The 17,241-nt window shown below is 36.4% G+C and overlaps 1 protein-coding gene across 1 annotated transcript; it reads right to left on the bottom strand.

Annotated features, from left to right (window-relative positions):
- Positions 1-106: 106 nt before the first annotated feature.
- Positions 107-5,635, bottom strand: LOC113356217 (prolyl-tRNA synthetase associated domain-containing protein 1-like). The gene is made up of 11 exons (XM_026599284.1): positions 5,468-5,635; positions 5,244-5,357; positions 5,080-5,140; positions 4,896-4,972; positions 4,428-4,477; positions 3,224-3,306; positions 2,107-2,177; positions 1,852-2,008; positions 816-964; positions 638-736; positions 107-315 (listed from the first exon to the last, which is right to left on the bottom strand). The coding sequence occupies exons 1-11, from the start codon at positions 5,504-5,506 to the stop codon at positions 235-237; spliced, it is 981 nt and encodes a 326-aa protein (XP_026455069.1). The 5' UTR covers positions 5,507-5,635; the 3' UTR covers positions 107-234.
- Positions 5,636-17,241: the final 11,606 nt, after the last annotated feature.

The following is a 17,241-nucleotide window of genomic DNA, read 5'->3' as shown; positions in this document are numbered from 1 at the left end:
GTAAAGGCAAGAAAGAGGTAAAGAGGTGCAGGAAGGAGGACTTCATCAGCGAGGTGAAATGCTCTCTGTTCCATGGGGTGCAGCTCAAAACCTACTTAGGACTGTGTTGTTTAAGGAATCTATTACTCATTGGAAAACTGTATCAGAGTGTCTAAATCATTGTACTTAGTTCATTGTACTTGATTTTTAAGCAACTGTAACTGTAACTCAAAAGCAATTTATGAGTCCACTGAACTAGGGAGGACAATTACGACCAGACTGAGCTTGAGTACCCATGAGAAATCCTTGTGTGACAGCTGTGTTCTTGAACATCATCTGCATAATGTTGGCAAAAAAAGTTGATTAGAACTTAATCTAAAAAAATTACTAACAAAGTAATATCCTCGCTATTACGTAATGTACGTTCCAACTATACACTGATAATTTTTTCTCTACTAACAATTTACCAAGTTTTTGAGAGACAACAAACTATCTGATGCCAACTTCTTAATCTTGTTTCTTTCTTTATTGCACAATTTATTAACAAAAGTACTGCCAAGTTGGGGACCATTTTAGGGCAACATTAAGACTAAAGATCAACTGTTTGCATAAGCTAAACCTAAACAATGTGAAACCCAATTAGCTCCATAATACTCACCGCTAAGCTTTCCAAATCCAAGCTCAAACGCTTTCTTAAAGCACTGGATACGCTTGATGCAAGCTGCTCCCCTTGTTGCTCAGTTGATTTTTCGTTAATCTGTATCATTCAGGTTCTCTAAGTGAACTGCACTTATACTTTAAAAGCTTCCAATTTTGAGGGAATGAGATTCTCTTACCTCGGAGAGCACCAAGGAAGATGCTTTATCTATTATTTCATCTACAAATTTCCTAACATCGGCACCATTAATTGAGGGTTGGACTGCATTTTTTGACTTTTCCTTCACATTTGGAACATTATTCGACTGCTTAGAACTAGAAGTTTTTCCTACATCCACCAAATAAGAAAGAAGAACAGTCTCATAAGGATCTTGTCACTAAAATTGAGCGAAATTTGCTAAACAAAAAATCATGGCAAAAAAGAAGAAAGTTACCCAGCAATGACAGCATAATATACTAACTACTGCCACATAAAAAGTTTTTAACAGATGGGGATAAAATATCAATGAGCAATGCCAGTCTAGCGCAGAAAAAATTTCATCAGTTCCCAAAGGATGTAGACTAATGCATGGCACTGAGACCAAGGCAACTGAATTAAGCAATCCTAACAACACCCATTTTAACTTCATAAGAAACATCCATACACCAATTCTAATTACTTTATAAAGAAAATACACCACACAAATGTACGGGAGGATGTTTTTCAGTATGGGGATAGAATATCAATGAGCAATGCCAGTCTACCGCAGAAAAAATTTCATTAGTTCCCAAAGGATGTAGACTAATGCATGGCACTGAGACCAAGGCAACTGAATTAAGCAATCCTAACAACACCTATTTCAAGTTTCAACTTCATAAGAAACATCCATACACCAATTTTAATTACTTTATAAAGATAATACACTACACAAATGTACGGGAGGATGTCTTTCAGTATGGAAGTGCTTTTGAAAATTGGCATGGGTAGATACACAAATAACTTTGCCAGATTTTATTTTGTTTCAGATGATTTGTATATTCAGTGAGGAACCATATGTGCAGCATATGCAGTCATAGACCTACTTTTACAAAGAACTGTAATTATATATAATGGTAAAACTTTGGGGAAAAAAATTCAGTGACTAACAGGTGAAGAGGTACACTTTTCTTCCATGTTTAGAAAAGAAACAAATTATGAAACTGAGAAAATCAAATCATGACAACTGAACGGTTTACCTGCAGTCACTTTTGGCTTATTCTCTGTAGGAACATCGTTTGAAGTGGAAGGTTTAGCAGTTGCGGTATTTTCTGGCTGATCAATCAGGATTGGCGTGACAGATGTTACAAGAGAAGCAAGATCAGGAGGTTGATCCTTTCCTACTTTTGGGTTAGCCTACTAAAACAAAGTCATGGTTGTCATCCATCATAAGAAAAGAGACTAAAAGGTAAAACAAAAAGAGAACAATCAAAAAAAGTAGAGCTTTATATCACCTCAAAGTCCACATACGATGGATCTTTTCCAATTGAAATTAGAAACTTGTCAAGATCACCAGTAGAAAGTGCTGGAAAAATTACCAAACCATCAGTGCCTAGCTAGCTCAGATTCTCTTATTGAAATGAAAAAAATACACAACAAAATATAAACTCCTCCAAATCAAAAGTATAATCGACATTTTTGGAAGATGTAAACTTCAAGGGAAGTCAACCTCCCAAGTTGCAACCAGAATTAACTCTAAACATATTTTATTTCAATCGGTGATCAAACATCGACGGATACAAAGCCCCTTTTATAGGGCTAACACTTGGACCACATATTAAGCAATTGACCTAAATAGAGAAGGAAACTAACATCTGACTGCACTTACAATTACACAGATACATTTGAGTTTCGAATAAGTCATAAAACCAAACCAAACCCACAACATTCCACTATATAGCATATATTCATGAGATACGACATGGCCTTGCATGCCAGACCAAGCCTCTAAGTTATGCAAATCAGAATTCTTCTTGGTGGGAACCTACAATTAATGTAATATGATGATAGTGCCACATCTTCCATGTAAGTTGGGATCTGGTATCTTTTTGTTTTACTATGGTTGTTATTGTGCTGTTCTCCTCTTTTTATATATTTTTTGGACGAGACATCCGAGAGCGAGACAATTCCTCAGTATGAGTCTTTTATTCTAATCTTGTGTACTTTCGCCTTAGGGGTGTTTCTCTGATTAATGTTAAACAAGAAACAAAGAACTCTTTTTCCAAAATAACCTTGCTGGCCACAAAACTAAGCACACTCATTATACAAAAAGTAAAATTTAAAGAGCAGACAAGCTGCATGTACGGGACTTCTACAAAGTGAGACCAATATTACTATTTCTAGACTCTTTTATTATCTGGTTTAAAATATTTTGGTGCCCTCAGTGTTTAATGAAAATCAAATTTCACAATTAAAATATTGAAAGAAGACTCAAAGATATATCATGCAAGAAGCTGCCTGGTGACAAGATCAGTTGTCAAAAATAATAATTGAAGCTTGATAAATTATCTTTATAAAATGTTTTGTCAAAAAGAAAAGAAAAGAAAAAGAAATGGAGACTTCCAAACTTACAAATTGTGACATCGTTTGAAAGTGGGTGGAAATAGCAGCACTTCTGTGTTTTAAATCCTTGATCCAGCAATAGTGTGGCATTTCTTTAAGATACAGGTGAAGAATGTGATTAGAACACGAATCACTTGTTAAATAAAACAAATATGATTCAACTCCAACTGTTGCCATGAAACTGCTATATTGTAATCGATATCTGTAAGTCATGAACTGCAGTTCTACTAATAAACTTGAAAACAATTTCAAACTGATGTTAACTACTATGCGTTCCAGTGTTTAGACAAGATCTTCAGATAACATGTAGGTAAGGATGCACGGAAGGTCAGCAATGGTACAACCTAATCATCTATTCTAATGTTCATAGCAAACACAGTAGTTCAGAAATATGTTAAGTTGAGCATGTTTATTTATGTATACCAAGTATTTAATGCTCGAAAACACAATTATCTTTGGATGAAATTTGACAATGAAGTGACTAAACTATAGTCCTCTCTCTCTCTTCTTTCCTCTGTTTTCATGAGAAATGATGTATAACCTACAGCAGCCTTAGGTGCCAAAATTCTAACTCAAGTTGATTAGTTCTCACTCGCCAAAGGAACTGCTATGCTATAATTTCTGGAAAGCTGCACAAAGGCTAACCCTCAATTCCAATTTCAAGCCTCTCATAAACCAAAGTTCCATTTAATCATTCATCAGAAAGTAATTTAAGTAGATAGTGGTTCCAGCAATCTTCTCTATGTCCATATTCCATTTTGATTCCTAGAAAGTGGCCAAGCAGCTAACAGTAAAGACGTAAGAACAGTTCTAATTAGCAATCTGAGACAAAGGATTGACACAATCTACAGCTAGAGAAGGTCAAAGCCATTTGAGCTGGTGAGAATTCTAATGCTGCAGCTTGAAACCTCTGACGTGTAAGAGAACTATATAAAGTTTACTGAGCTAGTACCATCATTTTATATGTCCTACTACTCTACTTGAATTAGAAATAGGCCCTTAAAGAATATAATTGGAAAATGGTATTCATGCTAGTTCACGTATCATCTGTAAAGGAGGTTATTATTAATGAACCTTTTAAAATAATGGAAAAAAAAGGCTGTATGAACAAGGATTGCACAAGATATCTCTGTAGTAACACTTAAACAAAATTAACCAGCACTATTGCTACTAAAGATCAACAGGTATCCTCATACTCTGAGTTAACACATACCTTGCAGAGTCATTCACTAATGCAAACGGCGTGACACATCCCAGCGGCACCTTGAAAACGAAAAAAAGTAATGTCATAAGAAACTGAGGAAACATAGCATACTGCAACCAATACAGTGAATAACATCTAAGGTACTTTTATCACAACAAATAAATAAAGCAATATGTTATCTTAATTACTGGCCCATTCAAATTTCTGGTCACCAGCACAACCAGATAACTAATCGAAGAGCGATGTTCCTATGACACAAATCAAAAGATCGCATCGGTGACAGTCAGATAGACAGGGAAGTATGCAGTCTAGAAAAGATGAATAATACCAACTGCAAAACTTTACTGGAGTCTAAATTTTATAATCACTGCCATGTACTATTAGATTTTTTTCCGATGACGACATGATAAATAAAACACACAACTCTTATGAGTTAAATTGTAAATATATGAGATTCTTAATGAGGAATAAACCAACCTGAAGTATCTCTTCTAAACCTCCCACAGGAGCCATTCGTAAACCTCCTTTCCCCAACCCAAGCCGGACGGACAAAACTACTCATTATCCAAAACAACAAACAACACTCCCCATTAATAAACAAAATATTAAAAGGAACTCTTCAGCTAAGTAAAACAAAAATAAAAAGAATCCCCATTAATACCTTTCAAATCTACATAGGTAGCAGCCAAGGCGCTTACAACGTAATACCTACTCTTTTTATCCTAAAAACAAATCAAAAGCAACAAGTTGTTGTATCAATACGGTATCAAATACGGTAATCTTGAACTAATGTATATGCTGAAGTCACAGGACACCAAAATGTACCTTTAAGAACAAATTTTTGCTTAATCCACCTTCTAGATGTCCAACGTACTTTGCTTGTTCCTCAACAGTCAATACAACAGGATGATCATGCCGAACAAAATCAATTTGGAGCTCCTGCAGACAAAATAAGTGAATGGAAATAATTAGGGTTTAGATAATGCAAACAAAAAGAGTCATATGATGGAATTGGAATTGAAGAGTTGGAATGAGATGAATACGAGAACCTGTAGACGTTGGAGTAGCTGATCTTTGGTATAACCCATTGTTTAGATTTCTGGTATCTCCCCACTACAACTCCTTGAAGATTCTGAGACTCTAGAGCTGGGAAATAATCGGCGGAAGGAAGAGGACTCAGATTCAGGATTGTGTTTGGCGTTTTGGGTTGGGAAGCGTTACTAGAGACGGATAATTCATCCCAATGCATCGGATGGGCCTGGGCTCATATCTTGTATTCATTGCGTGAAAATAAAAAGTGAAAACTACAGGAGACCCATTTTTCAGTTTTTCTTCACCGTGAAACCTACGGGCGTGTAACTTCACGCGCGCAACCATTTTTGGAGAAAAAATTCTCTGAACCATATTTTTCTAAAGTTATGTTTTATCAGGGAGACGAGATAGAGAGAAATTTCCAAAAATCTCTGTATCGCAAAGCGGATCGGTTTTTGATCTTCTCTCGCACCACAAATTCATGAAGATCCCAACATTCGTCATCACCATTGTTCACAATAGAGAAACTAAGAAAGGAAAACACTGATTGGAGACGGAATTGAAGATGAAGAGAAATGATTGCTAACAGAATTGCAGGTCTTCGAAAAATTCCTTTTACATGCATCTAACTCTAGTAATTAATTTCTCAAAAACCCTAATTTAGAAATCCCTAATTTTTATGAGATTTGCTGTTGTTGATATTCATGGGAAATGAGGAATTGAGAATATTTGGGAGACAGTGAGATGGATTTGAAGAGAAGAAGGAGATGTAGTTGCCACTGATTTGAGGTCGAGATTACAATAGAATTGTTGTGCCATGGATGGGAAGATGGTGGTTGCTTCGATTGAGTTGAATTAAAATGCAGAGAAGAAATGTTGAATGAATTGCTGAGATGGAGTAATTTTACAAGGGGATTCTGTGTGAGTTGAATTTCGTTCTTGAAGCACTAATGAATTATGAATGTTGACTGGTGTATGAGAGATATGTTTTTTTTTTTTTTTAATTGCATGGAAGGAGATGAGAGTCATGAGACAGTAGTTAACACCAAATTCATCCATGGTCACGTCAAGTCACGTACAACAGGTGTTTGTAGAAATGCACTATTAGTTTTTCCTTCCAAAAGACGTCCATCCTTACTGCCATAAGCTGACCCAGGAAAATGGAATCAATCCACTCGTTTGAACATAATGAATGCATCTCCACTTTATGCCCAGAACGGCAACACCTGTATCCTTAAACTCTCTTTATTTAAGCAATTAGTTAGCGACTCGTCATTTCAGAATTCCAGTACAGTCGCATGAAAAACAGCTGGAGGTAAATTCTTCTTTTTTCTTAACCAATTGAGTGCACCGGTTTCACAAGTCAATTTTATTTTTTGAAAGGTAGGACCATTCATTAACTGAAAAAGATGTTACATTACTAACGTTAGAAGTCAAATTACTAACGTGTTATGCATCAATTTTCTTGTTGGAAGTGAAATCAGCTAAAAAAAAATATAAATATGAACGCATAACCTATTATGCATCTACAAAAATGTCTGCATAACCTGTTATGCAGTCGAGAAACGGTTGCATAACATATTATGCATCAACTTTTTTGTTACTATTGAAACCGATAAAAACAAAGACTGCATAATTTATCATGCACCTACAATATCATATGCATAACATGTTATGCAGTCATGAAATGGATGCATAACCTGTTATGCATCTGAAAATATGGCTGCATAATGCATTATGCATCAATTTTATCTGTACACACTAAAATCAACCAGAACAATGGCTACGTAACTTGTTATAGATGCATAACTTGTTATCCAGTCGAGAAAATGGTTGCATAATTCGTTATGCGTCTGCTTTTTCTGTTGGATTCAGACATATATAGCGTTTAAGTGGTTGCATAAACCAAAATAATATATGCATGAACAAAAATATGTTGTATAACGTGTTATGCATCTTTTGTTGTGTCTGCATATTGTGTTATGCATCTTTTTTGGTGACTGCATAACGAATATGTAGCCAGTTTTCGAAAATTTTCCCTAAAATGATGATCACCTCTGATTTTTTCGTGAAAAACAAAAATTTGGTATTGTTGTTTCGTTGCGTAGCTCTCTTAAAAATATTTCCAACGATATAAAATTTGTAAAATTCCAAGGCGCGAACTTTTAGATATGTTATATCCAAGTTGTGTTGCCAATTATACCCTTGATGCATAACCCGTCATGCGGATGCATAATCCGTCATGCATACATTTTTAATGATTTCATATAATTATGGGTGTCACGGTACCTAAAATTAATTATGGGCCTGACAATGAGAATATTATTTTTTTGGGGCCTGCGCCTAATTTCCCCATTAAAAATAAGATGTTGCCTCTTAGGGTGAGCAAAATGTCGGGAACCGCGGATTTCCATATCCGTCCGTAAAATTACGGGTGAAATTTAATCCGCAAGATCTGTGAACCGGATACGAATGGGATTTTCAAATCCGCACTTTTAACGATTTAGTGGGGGTTAGACTTAAAAATCCGTAGATTCACCCGTACTATATGAGAGTAAGGGAAATTAATAGAAGTGTTAAGGATAAATATGAGAAATTGATATTATGGAGCTTACCTTGTATACCAAGCCTGTTATATTCAATTCCTCTACCGTACCCTCATTGTTACAGATGATTCCATACCACTTGCATGGGCTGATTGTACTTGTACTAGAATTTCTATCCGAAGAACAAAAGAGCCCAATTTAGAAGAGCTTCTACTTCTTCAGCTGTTGCTCCTTCTAAACAAAAAGCAAACAAAAAAATTGTAGGATGAAACCAGCATAAATGCCACTACTACTAATGAAGTACCAGTGGAAACTTTCACTTGCAGCAACATTTTGAAGAGGAATTTCTATCGATAATGCAGCCTTTGATTGAGTCAACACTATCAATGAAGTACCATTTGTAACTTTGACTACATCCGCGGTTAATCCGTATCCGTCCGCATCACCCATTGATCCGATGATGTCAAATCCGCGAGTGATTGGGTCGGACATGGTTGCATTTCCCAAATACGCAACTTTGACGGATTGGACGCAGGTGACCCCTAATCCGCATCCGTCCGTTGCTCACCCCTACTGCCTCTAGCGAAATCCAAAAAAAAAAAAAAAATCCAAGAAAGGTGTTTTTAAGACCGCAAGAATTTGGAAGGGGCAGGATTACTGTATAGGTAGTGGAATAAGGGATATTTTAGTAAACAGTTGTTTGTGGGTAAAAGCGTTTTGCTAGTTAAAGAGTAAAATGATGGAGTAGGCAGATGCTAAATGAAGCAAATCGTCTAAACCCTTAAACAAATGCAGTGTACGAGAGACCAATCTGTAGAACTCTGGCCTAAACCAAGAAATGGTTGTTCCAGATTCAATTCAGTCACAAAAGAAGGAAACGAACGATCTGTAGGGAGGGAAGCTAAGAATGTGTTGAGATCAGCGGAAATTGATTGATTGTGAATGTGTTAAATTGCTTTAAAAATGATTTTTTTGTGTTTAACCGAGAGAAAGCTTTTGTGTGTGATAATGATAAATTGTCGTAAGTTACATGTATCATAGGTTGAGGAACATATTTGTAAGTAGAGGTAGTTAACACATGGATCTCAAGTAAGTGGTGACGGTTGAAGAGGAGTGGAAGAGTAGGGAAGTGGGACATTGTAGTTACACCAGTTCCGCTTCATTAGGAAGACTTGGTGGTTGTCAGACCACTACTCCATTTACTCCTTCTACCGCCATCACAACTTACTCACTTTCTCATCGTGGATGTATTGCTATATCACACATGTTGTAGGCTGCCAGACCAAAACCCTAGTGAATATCCCCTCTTGTGACATTATTGATGTCTCGATCATGGTGAAGTCTTTGCAGACGTGTATTTTATTTGGTTAGTTGTTGACCTAGATGTTATTCTCAACATATTGATGAGTCTATCATGGTTCTCATTGATGAGTGACTCATTATGTTGGTGAATGAAGCACAAAGTGCATGTTGAGATAACAATGATGCTTTGTGTACCATAGACGTTAAGAGTCTGATATAATTTGATGATTGTGACATATCGTAGTGTCAACTGAGACGACAATGATACTCAAGTGATCTTATTGAATCATTAGGCATAAGTCTATGAGATTGTTGGATCGATCATAGACCAATATATATGTTTATATATATTATTTAAATATCCCTCAAAATTCTCCCCTTAAAATATACCCTTATTCAATTTCTGAAAATACACATACCTTCTGAAAAGTAGAAGCAACTAGCACAAGTTGCTTTCAGAAGTGGATGCAGCTAGCACAAGATGCTTCCATAAATGGACGCAACTTTATACAAGTTGCTTCCAAAAAGTGGAAACAACTTTCTCAAATTGACTCCAAAAAAATTATTTTTTACCCCTCGGGAGTATTTGTGCAAGGTCAAGAAAAATGGAGGGTATTTATAACATTCCCACTATGTATATATACAGATATTCTAAAATATTGGTAAACAAGCCAATGAGATATTGGTCAACAGACCAATGAAATATTGATAGTTGAATCAATGAGATACTGATGGCTGGGCCAATTTGATTGAATATCAATTGCAAGATAAATATGAAATATTGCTAGTCAGAGCAATTAAATATTGATCGCATGACCAATTGATTCATTGATGAAAGTATTGGTAACATGACCGATATTAAAATAAATGGTGTTGAGACCTAATTATAATTATTTATGCTCCTCAGAGCATTAGGTATTAAACATAATATGATAGATGGACGAACCAAGGGATGGTAAAAAGAGGACCATCGGTGGAAAAGGGTATAGACCAATGGTGGAGGTGGGACCGGAAATGTGGTGTACATAGGATTCACCAAGTGGTCCACAAAGGATTTGGTGTAAAAAGGATTAATTGGTGTAAAGAGGACCAATTAATGATCAATGGTGGTGAACGGACCACCATGGTGATTGCGAACCATTCGTGGATGTTTTGTATTGGTTCCTCACGTATTATTTTGGTATTTTCAAAAGAGTTTGATCTTAACTAAAGTACCTGATTTTGTTTTAAAGAGCGGGTGAGATTTTATTTTAAAAACCAATATATGAAAATATTAAAATAATAAATTTTAATATGTTATATGGCGTAAAGACCTAATAGTAGAGGGACCATTTGCTTTGTAAACCATATAGTTTGTGGAGCAATATTTGATAAAATATGGAAGAAAAAAATAGTTGATTTAAATAGGAAGTCCTCGATAAAGGAAATAATAAATAATATTTAAAAGCGGGTAGCTAGCTCAGCTGTTTATCCCCGTTCCTCACAGGTTTGATGCGTTCCAGCCTCCAAGAGATCCCAGTTTCGAATCACCGATGACACAATACCGCAGAATTTGACATGGAAGGTAGTGTTAACTTGCTCCCCTTACGACATAATCAACCCCCTATCTGTTTCGGCTCCCTTGACTAGTTCCTCATGAGGCTCGCTGGTAGGTTAGCACGACAACCTGTTAAACTATTGAGGTACATGTCCGCAATCAGGTGAATAAAAAATAATAATAATAAAATAAAATAAAATAAAAAAGGAAAAAGGGGGGACCGACCAAAATCGGTCGGCCAGCTAGCCGTGTGGGCCCCACCCGTGTTTCCTTTTTTTATATATATTATTGTTATTATTTGATTATTCCTTTCCTCTTTAGACCATATTTTGATATGCTCTTTTACGCCATTTTCGGGACTAATCGGTGGTGGTCCATATGTCCGAAAAGCGAATATTCATTATTAATTTATCCAATTCTACTGAGAAATGCAAAAAATTGATGATATATTTCGGTGAAGATGAAATATTTTCTGGGAATTCGATCGGTGAATATAACACTAGAATTTACTATTTATAAGTTGCTCTATACTAGTAGACAATCTATCTAGGGGCATTATGTTTATTCGAAAACAAGGTACAAGATGGTAGTAGTACCATAACTTTGAATATTTATTCAACATAGTCAGGGAACACCTGGATAGAAATTGTTATCAGCACCACTAACATTTTTTTTGACAATATTGCTTTATACTAGTGGTCAATCCATCTGGAAGTTGCCCAATCATTGTAGATTCAATACATAAGTGAATAATGAGTCATACAATGTTAATAATAAAGTATATAGAATACTGAAAGCTCAGCCGGGCGAGGCTCTAATATTGTTATTATATTTGTTATATATTTATTCTTTGAAGAGGTTACATGATTGATTAGAGATGCACGTAACAAGATTTTATTTTAATTCTCTTGCGGAATATGAAATATGAATTTCATACTTCTTATGCTGGGTCAAAGACATACATAATTCTGATATTCTCTAGGTGATTTTATAATATTAGCCTTTGTCAAAAATCTACCATCAACAATAGCAAATCACTAAGTTATCACTTATTTTAAATTACTATGACACCTTTTCTATTTTATAGACACTAAGTTAAGTTTGTTTTACATACATTATTTTCTAGTACCAAACCGAGGGATGGAGGGATGCAGCCCCCACCGTTGGGTGCAGGACGAAGCCGTGCAAGATACTTGCTTTTGTTGACATTTGTTTTGGAGTAGTGATATTTTCTTTTGTTGAGAAAGTGAGATGTAGGCTTGTGAGTAGTAGTGATTTGTTTTGACTCGATAAGTTTTGAATCATGGAGTCAACTTGACATGCTCATGAGACTGAGAGTGCGACACATATATATGCCTGGCAGTGTGTCGTGCTTGTACGAGACTAAGGTGATATCGCTTGGCTCTGATGTCATGTAGTTAGCCGGTGGACATGCCCATGATGTTCAAGTCGATAGATTAGTCATGTATAGAGGTGTATATTGGGATGAGCCAGCACGTTTATGGCACAACACAACACGTTAAAATTCAAGCACAACACGGCACAACACGTGACCGGCCCAACATGGGCACATCACTTTTGTTTAATGTGTTGTGTTGTGCCAGACAAATAGGCACATTAGTACGGTACAACACAACACGTCAAGCGAAGAAAGCATGCCACGTCATGCGTAAAATACTACATAATTCATCACATTTGATGAATATTTCACAAAAGAATCATTGTTTTAGCCAATTTTTGACATTTTATTTTCGTTATGCTAATTTATTTTTGTAATAATACATGTACTAACGAAAATAACTCAAAAATATTTATTTTGGAAAATATAAAATAAGTGTGCTAGCACAGCACAGCACGACACAGCTCGTTTATTTTTCTGGCACAACACAACACGGCACGCCATTTAGTACAGCACACCACAACACGTCTGAATCTCTGGCACAACCCAGCCCAGCACGCAACACGCTAAACACGTGACTTCGTGGACTGGGCTGTGTCGGGCCGACACGTTTTACTCCTATAGTCATGTACATGCTCATGACACGGAGGGGGAGGCATGTATATATGCCTGATAAGAGTCTCTCGTGTTTGTACGAGACTAATTAAGGAGAACGTTAACTGGACCAGTGAATCACTCGGAGATCGTACCAGGAGTCACTCATGAGGCTTACAAGTTTGACGCTCACACGAATGAGGCCCTCACATGGGTGATCCCATTCCCTAAATTTACATGGTGGGTTACAAACCCTAGTTTTTGCACAATAGACCATATATGAGTCGCGCTTCATGAGTCATCTTTAGGGGTGAGCATTTGGCCCGTAATCCGTGGATTTAATCGGGACCAACCGTTCATTTGCGGATGGATGCTCGGACCGTTCGTTAATGGGTTGGATGCGGATTGAATTTTAGAAATCCAACGGACAACGGACCGGGCCCGGATGTAACCTTGAAAATTCGTTGGACATCCATATCCGTCAAATTAAGGACATTTATATAGTTCTAGAAAATATTATGGATGATTTTGGAATTTTTAAGATGTTTGCTTGGGGTGTTGTACATGGCATATTTATATTTGTATTACATATATAATATATGTAGGTTTTATAAGGAGTCATTTGTGTCAGCTTATTTTCTTTACTATAAATTTTAACTAAAACAAATCCATTGGATTATCCGCATCCAATACGTCCATCCATTGGATGCAAATCCGTTGGATATGGATTGGATGTGGATGCCAAATTTAAAATCCGTAGTGCAATGCATTGGATGCGGATGAGGCGAAAACCGGTCCATACCCGTCCATGCTCACCCCTAGTCATGTTAATACATGAAAATTAATAACCTTAATAAGGGGCAGGACTTTCATTCAGGAGCCCATGACCGTTGGATTACTTAGGGACTAAACCCAAGCCCTAGGAACATGCTCACATGAGAAAGGAAAAAAGAGGAACCGATGAATAAGTTAAGGATAATTTATAGGGAAATCGAAGTTTAGTAATCAAAGAAGTTTAAAGGACGTGTGTCACAATGAGGTGAGAAAGAGAAGTGCTCCCTCTGTTACTTTTTAATAGGTCATTTTCTTTTTTTGAGAAAATTAAGGAGATTAAGAGAACTAATTATTGAAAGTGGTCCTCTAGACACTTGTCAATAAAAGAAGTGAAGTGAAATGGTCCCCATGACACTTGTCAGCCAAAGAAATAAGTGAAATGGTCCACATAACACTTGTCATCAAAATAAGTTAAAAGAAAAGTGGTCCCAGAAAATTAAAGTAACGTTTGACTTTCCCAATTAGGAAACTGACCTATTTTTTTTAAATATTTATTTATAGAAACTGGCCTATTTAAAAAGTAACAGAGGGAGTATATAAAAGGAAAACAAATGATTCTACGGAAATGATCATCACTCTCTTACTCTTATAAAAAAAAGTGCAATACTTGCTGGGACTTGGACATTTATTTCTTTCACAATTTTGCCCCTAAAACATTTGACGACCATAGTGCGAGACCTAGTTTCTCATCCTGTAAGATACACCCTGGGAAAACTATCCAAGCCTTGGCGAACAATACAGGCTTAGTCTTGCTGATGTGATAATCAAGGACGCGCGAGATGACAATAAAGAGGAATTGTGAGCACAATCCATAATCAACAAGTGAATGAAGGCGATGCCAGCAGGAATTGCGCGTGTTCGTGAAGCAAGGCGGAAAAGAAAGACTCCTTTAAAAGTACCCCCCACGAAAATTCGGAGGTGATGAGGGTCTGATAAAAGATAACTCTTCGTATGGAATATCGGAAAATGCAATCGCTAAGTACGTATATAGAGGCGAACTTGTTAGAGCATTGCTTGGTCGAACTCGCAAGCGTTGCTATCTCAATCTTGTTTGTCAAGTTTAGTTGCCAAAACTATAAGTCTTCATTTCTAGTCTAATTATAGCTAAGTCTCGGACTAGGATACAAAGTGTAGTTGAGATCTAGACTCCACGGCGTTCATCATGCAAAGACGAAAAACTACTCAATGAACTGGTGGATCTTCATCGACAAAAAGGTATGTGGAGACTTGAAATTATCTATCACTCAAAAGTCTATCTACTCTATCTCCTATCTTGAGACAAAAGTCGTATTGCTATAAAGACTTCGATTGTACACATTTGTTATTTCGAGCCGAGTTCATCTCGCTTATCTATTTCTCGAAATATGTGTTGGTAGTCTTTCTCTTTGGCCAAGTTCATCTTTACAAGTGACGAAAGTCATGTTGATTATTTCAATATCTTGAAAATCGCTTTGATGAAAAATAGTGTGTGAATAACCTCTATTTAACATCCTCTAAGAATGTTTCAATGATTGAAATGAGAGTTTAGAATATATAACCTTGAATGGATATAAACATTGTATGTGAACTCATACTTGTGTAAGTCCAAAATCCTTGAACTAAAGTATGCATACTTTACTGGTTCAGGATGTCCGGAAGCTAAGTCCTCATACCCGTACGTGTACTGCCGGAAGTTCACATCCCGTGAATTTCTGCTGGAGTTTGTGAACTGAAAACAAACTCAATCCGGGTACTTAAGTATGCGTACCGGTATGCATACTTGATTGGGTTATTTTCTAAAAACGAATAAACTAAGACATATATAAACTAAGGAATGCAATCTTTGCAAACAATGGCTATAATGTTCATGAATCGATTCGAGTGAATCAAAATCATTTTTTCTTCGATTGTGTCTTATATAATTTTATGAGATCTAAGCAATTGAACAACTCTCTAACTAGTTTTTTTGAGTCATTTGAACTAGTTATGGTGAAGATGAATAAGGTTGATATGAAAGTGCTCATATGGCTAACCATTGGTTAACTACTGTTGAACCAACTAGGTGTACACATTTATTTACACAAACCTAAATGAACGTGCATTTCATTTGTATATAACAAGCTAAGTTCGATTTAATGGTTAAAAGATATTAGCTTGAATCTAATAAGGTTTTCATCTAACGGTGAATATTGAATGCTTTGTCACCAAGGTAACTTAGATTGCAAACCCTAATTTGGAGACTATATAAAGTAAAACTCTAGCAACTGGGAAACCTAATGCCCAGACCTCCTGTGTGATATTAGTCGTATAATCTAGAGTTGATTATCCTTTAATCTTAGGTTTCTATCGAGACCCTGTAGGTTAACGACTTGAAGACTTCATTGGGATTGTGAAGCGAGACCCAACTATTTTCTCTGTAGTTGTATGATCTGATCTTGTTGTTTCTATCTTGATTGAGTGCAATCGTAAGATTGTCTTGAGATTAATTTCTCCGATAGGCAAGATAGAAAAGTAGTCACAAACATCTTCGTCTCATCGTTTGTGATTCCACAATATCTTGTTTCGCTAGTCGGTTAAGATTATTGTGAGGTGATTGATATTTCTAGTCTGTTTTTCAGGAATATAAGTCTGGTATATCAATTGGTTCTTGTTCACTTTGATTTATCAAAAGACGGAACAAAAATCGTAGGTATTTTCGTGGGAGACAAATTTATCTATTCCTGTAGAATTTTCTGTGTGATACAAATTTGTTTATTAAAGTCTTCGACTTTGGGTCGTAGCAACTCTTAGTTGTGGGTGAGATCAGCTAAGAGAATCAAGTGCGTAGTATCCTGCTGGGATCAGAGACGTAAGGAGCGCAACTGTACCTTGGATCAGTGTGAGATTGATTGGGGTTCAACTACAGTCCATACCGAAGTTAGTTTGTAGTAGGCTAGTGTCTGTAGCGGCTTAATACAATGTGTGTTCAATCTGGACTAGGTCCCGGGGTTTTTCTGCATTTGCGGTTTCCTCGTCAACAAAACTTCTGGTGTCTGTGTTATTTCTTTTCCGCATTATATTTTGTTATATAATTGAAATATCACAGGTTGTGCGTTGAATCGATCAATTGGTAAATCCAACCTTTGGTTGTTAATTTAAATTGATTGATACTTGAACATTGGTCTTTGGTACCGTTCAAGTTAATTTCTCTTGTATTCAATCAGGCTCGCAAATTTTTATTTGTTTGAGTTAGGATTGAATCGAGAAATTGAGATATAACTCTTTGATATACTTTTTATTAAGATTGAGTCTGACTGTTTAGTTGATTCTCTTCAAAGTATATTGGAGTTAGTCCATACGGATTTCTAAGCGAAATATTGGGTGAGGTTTTTGTACCCCCACTTTTTTATAACTATCGGGTGGTGAAGCACCACAATAAAACCTTATAGATTCTGAGACTCAAGAACATGTTTTGGTCGAGGAAGAAGGGAAATAGTCGCCGGAAGGAAGCGTATTTAGGATTGTTTTTGGAGTTTGGGTTGGAAAACATTGCTAGGGACAAATGTTTTACCCCAATGATTTCAGTCAGGTTCGAGGTACTTTATTTTCTGGTTAGGTACT

Source organism: Papaver somniferum, chromosome 3, assembly GCF_003573695.1.
Source record: "Papaver somniferum cultivar HN1 chromosome 3, ASM357369v1, whole genome shotgun sequence".
In the NCBI taxonomy this organism is placed as follows: domain Eukaryota; kingdom Viridiplantae; phylum Streptophyta; class Magnoliopsida; order Ranunculales; family Papaveraceae; genus Papaver; species Papaver somniferum.
This window is presented reverse-complemented; position numbering and strand designations above follow the sequence as displayed.